Raw genomic sequence first — 12,500 nt, 5'->3', positions numbered from 1 at the left:
GAGTCTACTGTGTGTGTGTGTTTGATTGAGATATACATCTCAAAGTGTCAGTAAGTATAGTGTCCTACACAACAAAAAGACAATTGGAGACTGGAAGAAACTCTGAGAGGAAAAAATCTGTCAGACCAAATTCACAAGGCAATTAGAAGACAAGTGACAGGCGCCTCACAGGATAACAGCTTCAAGCATAGCTTAACAGTGATTGAAAAAAGCAATTCTCTGTTTCTACTGTGAAGATGAGACTTTGTCCAGTCTGTAGTGGTCAACAACTACTACTTCAATATCCTATTTTGTCCTTTAAGGCATGATTTCTTATTGCCATTTGCCCTGTTAAACCTGTAGCATGAAGTCACCTCTTCACAGTACAAACTGAGACTTGGTTTTTCCAACCATTGTTAAGCTGGTGGGTTTCAGTAATCAACAGAAGTTAGGACACCTGTGCAAACTGTTTGCTTTAAATTGCAAAGCTTAACTCACTTAATAATAATTGCTGCAGAACATCTATAGGTGGTAACCTATTAGTTGTTCCCTGATGAAGGCCCATTTGTAATATTCTTGTATTTTCTTTTTTCAATTTTTGCTAACCCGAACTTTAAACCACTAATAGTTTACTGCGTACCTTTTCACCACTGTAGGTCATTTCAACTGATTAAATTTGGGGAAAAAAAAAAACACCAATTACTTCTGAAATATTTTTTTCCTTTTTGATGCATTTGATTATCCTTGTTTTATTTGGGCTATTTGCTTCACAAAAAATTGTTTATACAGGCTTATGAAAGGATGTTTGCCATAGTAGTCGTGTAGCCTTTATCATACCTTTTGAAATTCTGCTGGTTTTTATAACATTGATTTTTTTTTGTCTTTAAAACTAACGGTTTATTCAGTTTAACAAAATACATATTCCGTGTGTCACAGAGCACTAACTGAAAATGCTTATGTGAAATATATTTTTTACGGCATACTCTCAGAACCAACTTATTTATGCTTGCAATGGCAAAATGCCTTATAATAACAGTCTTCATTCCTTGCTTAGTTTCCCCTTATTTAGCCGCATAGTCCCTGCCCCCACAAAAACATCCTGGAATAAACTATAATACTTCTAAGCCTGGTAATAACTCCAGTAAGTTGTTAGGACATCTAGGTAGTTGATTGTGAGTGATGCCATGTGGTCGTCATTACTATTTCCAAAATTGTATTTCTCTGCATTTTGGTTTTAAACCATTGCTTCAGGTGTTTGAATTTCTTCTCTATTGTACATTATTAAATGATATAAACTACAGTAACAAGTATACTGCATCACAAAGAAGTTCAAGCTTTTAATAATAGTGTTCAATGTCATTTCAAACACTGAGTTGAGCTTTGGTTTTCTTGCTTGTTATGGAAAATACACCTAAACCATCTGTCTAATTCTGGATTCTTGTAAAGGTGGAATACAGACATATCCAATCTATTTTACAGAATACAATGTGGAACTGCTGTAATAAAAAGGAGGAGATAGTTGCAGGCTATCAAGGATTAACTTTTTTTTTTTTTTTAAACAAGGAAAGCAGAACAATGCCTACATACCAGCCTAAATTCTTAGATCCCAGCAAAACCCCTCTGACTAAGGAACAACAGTTTTATTAATTATTTTCTCTTTTTTGCTTTTAATTTTGTCCATGACATTTTATTATAATATTCACAATGTCATTAATAAGGAAAACTGCAGCCTCTCAACACCTGGCTAGGAACAATAACTATGGCATTGTAGGACAATGGTACAACACAGATGGCAAAGCATTATTTCTAAAGAATAAAAGTTTTTAATCCAGCGGTGCTTTTAAAAGCCATGCATAGGGAAAAACTTTCCAAGCCAAAAAAAAAAATAAAATCAAAAAACACATATTATCAATATACTAAATACAATTTCACAAATGCAGGAAAGAGTCAAATTAGCATATCCTCCAAATACCTGTCTGCTGTGATAGCAATGGTATCTGTCTTGGGGTTGTAACGTTCTCCAGCAAGTTTAATTAACTTCTTTTCTGAATGATGATCCAAATTCAGATCTTTAAGCTTAACCTTAAACATGAGAAAAAAAATAAAATAAATATACATATACACATATATACATTATACTGTATCTTTAAGCATATAATGCAAAGATGACTACTGAATCACTCACTCATCAACAAAAGATACTTTTTCATGTTTAGTTAAAAGCTGAAATTTGGCAGGATGGTACATCTAGATCAGTACGCATCTACTAATAAAGTATGTTTTGATACATACAATTATGTATACATTTAAGACCATGTGCAACAATCACAGAGGTAGCTAAATCCTGATAATTGCAAATCCTAGAAATGATCCTGGACTAACAGCCCTGTTTTAAACTTAATGGGTCCTCCACAAGCTACTCTATTCCACTGCAATATACTTTCATAAAAATGGACTTTGAAAGGAGTCCCTGACCCCAACCTCTGAAATTGTTTACATTTACATGCATGTCTGTAGAAAAAATTTAATACAAATAATAATGCTTTTTATTTGACAGAACCCTTCATGACACTCAATGTCATCGTACAAAGCATAAAATCAACAGTATTTTAAAAGAGTAACAGTAAGAATTAAAATAAAGTATAGAATAATAAAACAATTCAAAGTCCATGAGTCAACCTAATGAAATGAATTTTAAACAGCAGATTTGACTTTTGTATTAGAATCCACAGAGCTAATATTAGGAGGCTGTGAATTCCAGAGTTTGGGTGCTGCGTAAGAAAAGGCACTAGTACCAAGAGAACCAAGGTTATAGTCCGCGATAGAAAGTAAACCTATTGAGGAAGATTGTAGGGACTGGGAGGGAATAAAAGTCTGAAGAAGATCTGCGAGACAGGCTGACACAAAATTATAAAGGGCTTAAAATTGTAACAGTAAATTTTAAACAGTATCCAATAGGACAAAGGAAGCCAATGAAGCTGAATGAGTAGAGGTGTGATATGCCCAGTAAGCTTAGAACATGTAATAATCCATGCTGCAGATTTCTGGATGAAAGTCCATAAGGAATTTTATTGGGAATGCCAGCCAAAAAGCACTACAATAATCAATGGAAGATGTAACCAAGGTATTTAATAGAACACCTGCATTGTCTTGTGTTCAAGCAGAGCATAGTCTAGAGATGTTTCATAAATGAAAAGGCAATCCAGGAAACATAATTTACATGAGCAAAGTGTGAAAGAAAGGGTGCTGTCCAGAATAACACTACGGCTATTGGCCTGTGCAGGGAATGGATATACTGCAACCAGCAATGGAAAGATTGAAACTGCAAGCCTTTGCCAATGTCGATTTAGACCCAATAAGATGTAAGAGAGTTGCTCATTATCCATCTATCAATGTCATCAAGACATGCAGCAAGGATACGGTGTAAGAATGAAAGTAGGTTTATTGAACATATACTGAAGATGCACAGCCCTACTATGCAACAATAAAATTTAATATTACATTGACGAAAAATGTTACCAAGGGGAAGAAGGTACATAATAAAAGAGTGGCCCAATACTAAACTCTGAAACACCACTACAAACTACCGAGCTCTCTGACTGGAGGTTTGGTATTTGAACAAACTATGCCAGTGAGATATGATCCATACCACCAAAACACAGTAGTGTGGACTCCGATGCTAGCCAATTGTTCCATAATGAGCTTATGGTGTATAGTATCAAAGACTAAATGGAGTTCAAAAAGGATAACGATGGAGAATCCTTGTCAGCTGCACTGAGGAATACCCTGGTGATCTTAACCACGGCAGTCCCAGTGATATGTTTATGTCAGAAACCATACTTTAAATAATTAAAAAATATAATTATCATCCTGAAGACACTAAAAGTGAGATGCAATAACCTTCTCAAGAACTTTGGAAATGAACAACAAATTCAAAATGGGAAAAAGGTTAATGAAGTGACAGCTTACACCAGGTTGCTTTTCAGTTGGTTTAACGATCGCAGCTTTCAGTTGGGGTAACTGTGCCAGTGGTATGAGAGGATTTAATTACGTAGGGTATCAGGAGAATAATGGTAGACAGGCAGGCTTTAATTAAACTTCTAGGAACAGGATCCAGTTGACAGGTGGAGGAACTAGACTTTATAATTACTTCAGATATGCAATTTTGAAGTCACTTAAAAGGGTAACTGGTGGCAAACCCACAAAACTCATTGATGATAAGTCAAAGTGAACTTTATTGTTATCTCAACCATATACAGGTATACAGATACACAAAATTGCAAAGCTCAGGGTCCACAATGTAACAACATGACGTGCAAATAATAAATTAAAAATAGAATTAAAATTTAAATTCAAAATTAAAACACATACAAGACCAGACCTTGAGCAAAGACAAGACAAAGAAGTAGCAGAAATATTGATGTGTACGATATGTAATATAATAAATAAATAATAGATAATACAGAAATTATCAGTGTATGATAATAGTTGTTTAAGACATGTGTAAACAATGACATGTCAGAATGTTTCACAGAAGAAGGATCAAAATACTTAAAGGTCAGGATGATATTTTCAGTTCTTTTCTACATGTACACTAGTCTTTGCAGGAAAGTGGCTCGCATGTATAAAAGTTCTGTTTTTAGAGGTGGTTGAGGCAGTGTTGAAGATCCCAGGGGGCAGCATGGGGGTAAAAACTCTCCTGCAGCCTGGCAGATCTGGCTTTGATGCTGCAGTATCCTCTCTTGGATGGCAGAAGTGTGAAAAGTCCATGTGAGGGGTGTAAGGGGTCCTGCACAATGCTGCAGGCCCTGCGTTTGTGAAATGTGTCCTGTAGTGAAGGGAGAGGCACCCCAATAATGTTCTCTGCTGTCTTCACTATCCTTTGCAGGCACTCGCGGTTGGATATGTTGCAGTTGCCATACCAGACAGTGATGCAGCTGGTCAAAACACTCTCAATGGTGCCTCTGTAGAACATGGTGAGGATGGAAGGGAGAAGACTTGCTCGCTTCAGCTGCCTCAGGAAGTGTAGTCTCTGCTGGGATTTCTTGATTAGTGATGAGGTGTTAATGCGTCCACACAAGTTCCTCAGTTATGTGCACACAGAGGAACTTGGTACTCCTAACAGTCTCCACATCTAAACCGTTGATGCTGAGTGGAATGTGGGCAGGATGTGATTTTCTGAAGTCCACGATTATCTCTTTTGTCTTGTCAACATTGAGAGATAGATTGTTGTCTTCACACCATGCAGACAGCCATTCCACTTCATCTCTGTATGTTGTTTCATCATCCCTGCTTATCAGTCCCAGCACTGTTGTATCATCCGCAAACTTGATGATGTGGTTGGTGTTGTGCGTGGCTATGCAGTCGTGAGTCAGCAGGGTGAACAGCAGTGGACTAAGCACGCAGCCCTGCGGCGCTCCAGTGCTCAGTGTAATGATGCTGGAAGTATTGCTGCCTATCCGAACTGACTGGGGCCTCTCTGTCAAGAAGTCCAGGATCCAATTGCAGAGGGTGGTGTTCAGGCCCAATCTGCTCAGTTTTACAACCAGCTTTGGAGGGATGATTGTGTTGAAGGCAAAGCTAAAGTCTATGAATAGCATCCTGACAAATGTGTCTTTTTTATCCGGATGTGTCAGGGAGAGGTGAAGGGCAGAGCATATAGCGTCCTCAGTTGACCCGTTTGAGCGGTTTAAAAAGTGAAGAGGGTCAAGGGAGGCAGGGAGATTAGTTTTTATGTGTGACATGACTAACCTTTCGAAGCACTTCATTATGATTGGCGTGAGTGCAACTGGCCGGTAGTCATTCAGGCATGTCACTGATGACTTCTTTGGCACTTGTATTATGGTGGTCGACTTGAAGCATGCTGGGACTGGCTCAGAGATGTGTTGAAGATGTCTGTGAGGACACCAGCCAGTTGACTGGCACATTCTTTGAGCACACGACCAGGTATGTTGTCAGGTCTTGCAGCCTTGCGTGGATTGACTCTGGATAGAGCCCTTTCCACGTCAGTTATGGAGAGACAGAGTACCTGGTCAGTGGATGGAGGTGTTGCTTTTCTCGCAGGCTCTTTGTTCCGCGCCTCAAACCGTGCGAAGAAGTTGTTCAGCTCATCCGGAAGGGAGGCATCACCATCGCTGCTGTGTGGGTTGGGGAATAAGTTATTCTGCATACTGTTAGACATAGCAAACTTCTGATGGGTTACTGCAATTTTATTGTTAAAAAACTGAAAATGTTACAGCACCACTCATTAGTAAAATAATGCTGGTTTTTGGTTTAAACAATCTCTCTACTGTGGAAAAAAAAAGGTTCTGGTATTGCCTTCACCTGCACTGATAATGTTTGCATAAAAAAGTTTTAACTGTTGAAAGGGTAGGGCTGCACGATAACAGAAAAAATGATTATCACGGTTATTTTGCTCAAAATTTTTATCACGATTAATAATGACGATTATTCCTTTGGTAAATGAAGTCTGTGACCAAAGCAGTGTAGCCTCGGCCAGTTATTCACAGATGCTGCCCTAATCATATTAGCTGCGTTGTCCGTTGTGATGCACACAAGTCTTTCTTCCACCAAGCCCCAAGCGGACATCGCTTCTTTGAGGCCCACTGCAATAAACTCCGCTGTATGGTCTTGTGGGAAAAACGAAGTTTGCAAAAGCTTGCTTTTCATCTCAAACTCGCTGTCAATAAAATTAACTGTCAAGCTCAAATACGGTTCCGCAGTTCTGCTTGACCATAAGTCGGTCGTGGCAGCAAAATATTCAAGGCTGAGCCTGAGAATTTCTCTTTCTATTTCTTTTCGGCATTTCGCATACAGCGAGGGCAGCGCAACATTGGAAAAATGGTTGCGTGAGGGAATGCTATATCTTTTATCAAGTGTTGCGATCATTTTTTTAAACCCCTCACTGCTCATGGTGGTTACTGGACACATATCCTTGGCTATATGGTACGTGATCGCCTCTGTTATTTCCCGGTGTCTTTGCGAGCTAGGCAGATATGGTATTCCGTTGAACAATGTCCCTGATATTGTTGTCTGTGTTGTGGATGGCTGGTAATTTTTTGTTGTTGCTGTTTGTGCCTTCAGTCGTTGAAATTCTTGATAGTGTACTTTGTGGTGGCTTTTAAGGTGGTTGATGAGGTTTGTTGTGTTACCTTGGGACGTTTGGACGGAACAGGAGCAAAGTTTGCACAAGACTCGTACCTGATCAACATCACATTCCTCGAAATCGAAATAGTTCCAGACAACTGAGTATGACCCCTTTTTAGGAACTAACGATTGCACTTCTGCACCTTCCTCACATTGCTCCGCCATCATAGGTTTATTCTGACTGACTGTTATTGCTGCTATTGACTTCTACTGCTTCAGAAAGCGCTTGCAATCTAGACGCAGTAACGTCATAGTGACGCAGTCCAATCCGTAAACTCAGCCCATAAAAAACAGTTTGGTCTTTATACTGTAAAATCGCGACGATATTTATTAACTGATCGTGGGTCATAAATATCGTTATCATGAGAAAAAAAAGATTAATCGTGCAGCCCTATGAAAGGGTATTTTTGTAATGAAGTATATGTAATGAATACATCTGTTTGTGTACAATAAATTCAGTTTGTATATATCATGTTAAAGAGTAAGCAGCTCCAGGGACCCAATAATAATAATATTAAGTGACCAACACTTTATTCAAGGTGACATACAACACTTGAAATACAATTGGTTACATATATTTTATTTTTTCTAACTGGAGCACAGGCAGGCGAAGTGACTTGCTAATGGTAACACAGTGTTTGTAAAAGGATTTGAACCCACAACCTCAGGGTTTGAAGTCCTAGACTCAAAGACTTAACTATTACACCACACAGCTTACCAATAATTTTAATCCTTTTTTTTTTTTTTTTTTTTTTTTTAAACTAAAGTACTGGATAAAGAAAAATACTTCGTGCTTCTGATTCACAGATTAATCAATGGCACTATAACCCAGGTCCACTGTGTAATTAGATTTCCTAGGTGAAACCAGGTGACACAGCTAGTATAGTAACTGGTTAAATTTGTTAGACTTGTTAAAAGTCAAGTAAAAAAAACTTTTTAAAAGTCTGTGCCACATTTTACTGAAATAACACTAATGAACAATAAAAAACATTCAAAGTAGTTTCTAAAACGAAATGGGAAAGAATTACATAAAAAGACTAAATTAAAACTCACAAACAGTGTCACAATCCGGGCATTGGGATTTCTAAGAGATGGTCCTGAAGAAACAAAATTTTTACTCTCCACCTGGATGGGGAAATGCTTCTGAAATTTAGAATCACTGTCCAGTACATCAGGCCATGTAGTGCAGAAGGCTATAATAAAAGAAGAAGTATGCAGTATATGAAAGGCAAGATTCACTTAAAACAGGCACTATATGTAGAGGGCTTTATTACATAAACCACCATTTTTATAGCCAAAGCTTCTGAAAAAGGGTTCTCTTCCCATGACCTTACACTTGGATTACAAAATAAATGGAATTGTGCATACATTTTACAAGCTACATTTATTGTATCTGCCGCTTTGTTACTGCCTTTTGTAAATAACCGGAGAAGGCGGCTAATGTTTCATCTCTCCATTAGAAAGGGGACAGCACCTGGCAAATTCAAAACTACCACTTATATGTGTAAGTGATGTGTGCTGCAGTGCACGAAAGAAAAAGCATTTTGCAACAGAGCAAAAATACTGCAGGATCCTACAGTGCTTTCTATATTGCCATTCTGCATACATCACAATAGGTTTATTTAGTAAACATTTTGTGGAGCATACCACACAAGATAATTTTAGGTAATCTAAATATTCAGTTGTCATGGCTTTGAACAGCCTTGCTGTAAACACATTTTAACAAAGGCATTTCTTTCTTTATACTATAGCAGGACATTATTAAAGCAAAAACAACATTTTCTGTAAAAGTATTAATACCATTAATTTTCCACCAACTGTACAGACTTAAATCCTTTTTTCAGCAAAGTGGTTTGTAACTGTGACAAAGCTAGGCCAGAGCTTTCACAATAATAGAACTTGGATATTGTGGGGGGTTTGGGGGGGTTAAAAGACAAAAAAAAAAAACAACTTACTTCAGATTCTCAGGGAACAAACTGAAATCAGCTCTCCTGCTCTTTACACTGTTGCTTAATCAAGGCTTAAGGCACTTTCACACTGTTAAAACATTGTTCAGGAACAAGAGACAATTGAGAAACTCAGGAACATTTCATGGCTGCACTCGGGTCCTAATCTGGAATCCTAAATTGGTTTGTCATGTGGTGGGTGCGGCAATGCGCTGTATCAGCATGTGCTCCTAACCTCCTCCACTGCAGGAAATTTGACCATTTTTAGTTCCTAGCACATTTTTTTAGCTCCTGCTGCAGGGCATGTAATTTTCATTTAACCAGAAATTACCATGAGTGGAGCTTGGGTGATGAATTGTGCTGAATGGTGGACCACAAGCACTAGCTGAGAGTTACTGGTGAAGATATAGCACCACACTTCATACCAAATCACACTTCATAACTGACTACCTGATGTGCCATGCCATGCACCTCATCGAAGGTATAATCTCCCCATAAAGACACAATCGCTTCAAAGTAATAAGGTGGTGGGAGTCACCTTTGAACTCTCAACTCTTCCTCTGGTACGCCATGCAATGCATCTCATCGAAGCAATAAAATCTCTACTGTGAAGTCAATCGCTCCAAACCAATAAGGTGGGGAGTGTCCCTCATGAGCTCACAAAAGCACCACCCTTCTAACTGCATCACTCTTCTTTCCATTTCACATATTTTCCATAAAGCTTACAGTTCCTGCTGAACCGTGGGAACAAAACACAGGGACATCTACTGGCTTAGAGCCTGCATTGTACAGGTACTCGTTGGTTCCTGTGGTGAGTAAATGCCTATACGCAGTTCAATCTATGGAATGTAACAATTATTCTTAACACAAGAATATCAAATTAAAGCTGAATTTAATTCTACTTGCTAAAGAGGCCTTTAAGCTTCTGCGTTCCTTTGATCTTAGTAGGTCCTTTTCTTAAATTTAATGTACTAACATTTAAGCCTATTTATCAAACATACCATCCAAGATGTATTGTGGTATCTTTCATTACATGACTACCTTACTACTACCAATTAATCCCTATATGCCTAATCATTGATATTTATTTTTACTTTTTCTTATTATGCTGTTGAAGGGGAAGATAAGGAATAAATTGTAGTATAATCATTAAGGTTCAGTATCTATGTACTGAATGCATATTATACTACCATTCTGTATTAAAATAGCAATTGTGAGGAAAAAAATTAACCACATTTACTTTTTGAATTAACACCAGAAATTAGCAAGCACAGTTTCTTACAGAATAAATTGTAAGGGGGCATATTTGTGTACATTACATATTATATAGTAATAATGATATTCAAATCTAACAATACAATATGTATTGTTTTTAGTTGCCCATCCTTGCCGTGTGTAATCTATTAGAATAAGTGTACACACTGTATACTACCACATCTACATAAACAGAGATGGTTTTAGTACAGGAAAGAGAAGGAGAGTGAGGCAGTGGGGGAAAATACTTTGCTATTATTAGGTACTCTTGAAATCTGGTAATGACAAGAGTCAGGAAAAAGTGATGGGAAAGTTTAAGAATATATAGTAAGCCAAAAAACAAATATACAGTGGTGTGAAAAACTATTTGCCCCCTTCCTGATTTCTTATTCTTTTGCATGTTTGTCACACAAAATGTTTCTGATCATCAAACACATTTAACCATTAGTCAAATATAACACAAGTAAACACAAAATGCAGTTTTTAAATGATGGTTTTTATTATTTAGGGAGAAAAAAATCCAAACCTACATGGCCCTGTGTGAAAAAGTAATTGCCCCCTTGTTAAAAAATAACCTAACTGTGGTGTATCACACCTGAGTTCAATTTCCGTAGCCACCCCCAGGCCTGATTACTGCCACACCTGTTTCAATCAAAAAATCACTTAAATAGGAGCTGCCTGACACAGAGAAGTAGACCAAAAGCACCTCAAAAGCTAGACATCATGCCAAGATCCAAAGAAATTCAGGAACAAATGAGAACAGAAGTAATTGAGATCTATCAGTCTGGTAAAGGTTATAAAGCCATTTGTAAAGCTTTGGGACTCCAGCGAACCACAGTGAGAGCCATTATCCACAAATGGCAAAAACATGGAACAGTGATGAACCTTCCCAGGAGTGGCCGGCCGACCAAAATTACCCCAAAAGCGCAGAGACAACTCATCCGAGAGGTCACAAAAGACCCCAGGACAACGTCTAAAGAACTGCAGGCCTCACTTGCCTCAATTAAGGTCAGTGTTCACGACTCCACCATAAGAAAGAGACTGGGCAAAAACGGCCTGCATGGCAGATTTCCAAGACGCAAACCACTGTTAAGCAAAAAGAACATTAGGGCTCGTCTCAATTTTGCTAAGAAACATCTCAATGATTGCCAAGACTTTTGGGAAAATACCTTGTGGACTGATGAGTCAAAAGTTGAACTTTTTGGAAGGCAAATGTCCCGTTACATCTGGCGTAAAAGGAACACGGCATTTCAGAAAAAGAACATCATACCAACAGGACCTGGAAGGCTTGCTGTGATAGATGGAACCATGAATTCTACTGTCTACCAAAAAATCCTGAAGGAGAATGTCCGGCCATCTGTTCGTCAACTCAAGCTGAAGCGATCTTGGGTGCTGCAACAGGACAATGACCCAAAACACACCAGCAAATCCACCTCTGAATGGCTGAAGAAAAACAAAATGAAGACTTTGGAGTGGCCTAGTCAAAGTCCTGACCTGAATCCAATTGAGATGCTATGGCATGACCTTAAAAAGGCGGTTCATGCTAGAAAACCCTCAAATAAAGCTGAATTACAACAATCTTGCAAAGATGAGTGGGCCAAAATTCCTCCAGAGCGCTGTAAAAGACTCATTGCAAGTTATCGCAAACGCTTGACTGCAGTTATTGCTGCTAAGGGTGGCCCAACCAGTTATTAGGTTCAGGGGGCAATTACTTTTCACACAGGGCCATGTAGGTTTGGATTTTTTTTTCTCCCTAAATAATAAAAACCACCATTTACAAACTGCATTTTGTGTTTACTTGTGTTATATTTGACTAATGGTTAAATGTGTTTGATGATCAGAAACATTTTGTGTGACAAACATGCAAAAGAATAAGAAATCAAGAAGGGGGCAAATAGTTTTTCACACCACTGTAGTTAAAACTAGGGCACTTAACAGCCGTAACAAAGATGGAGTATAATGCCATTTGTCAGCATTAAAAGATTATAAGTACAGAATATTACATAGACATCTACAGTGGCCATGTGAAAATGCATTCAGAAAAACACTGTATATACTTTCAGATAAAGTTACTACTCTAATTTTATTCCAATATTCATTGTAATAAAGCATTACCCATAGATAAGTCAAATGTGAAAATTTAAAGAGAAATTGCCTCCTGAAAACATAACTCAT

At 38.1% G+C, this 12,500-nt stretch overlaps 1 protein-coding gene across 1 annotated transcript in view; it reads right to left on the bottom strand.

Annotated features, from left to right (window-relative positions):
* The window catches only part of mrps35 (mitochondrial ribosomal protein S35), a 180,743-nt gene that overhangs the window by 84,065 nt on the left and 84,178 nt on the right, over positions 1-12,500 (bottom strand). The window contains exons 5-6 of the mRNA XM_028808207.2: positions 8,179-8,318; positions 1,952-2,061 (exon numbers count right to left, since the gene is read on the bottom strand). Of these exons, the coding sequence (XP_028664040.1) occupies positions 1,952-2,061; positions 8,179-8,318 (250 nt within the window). The remainder of the gene's footprint in view (positions 1-1,951; positions 2,062-8,178; positions 8,319-12,500) is intronic.

The sequence above is a fragment of the Erpetoichthys calabaricus genome, chromosome 1 (genome assembly GCF_900747795.2).
Source record: "Erpetoichthys calabaricus chromosome 1, fErpCal1.3, whole genome shotgun sequence".
Taxonomy (NCBI): domain Eukaryota; kingdom Metazoa; phylum Chordata; class Cladistia; order Polypteriformes; family Polypteridae; genus Erpetoichthys; species Erpetoichthys calabaricus.
The sequence above is the reverse complement of the archived record's forward strand: the minus strand, read 5'-3'. Positions and strand labels throughout refer to the sequence as shown.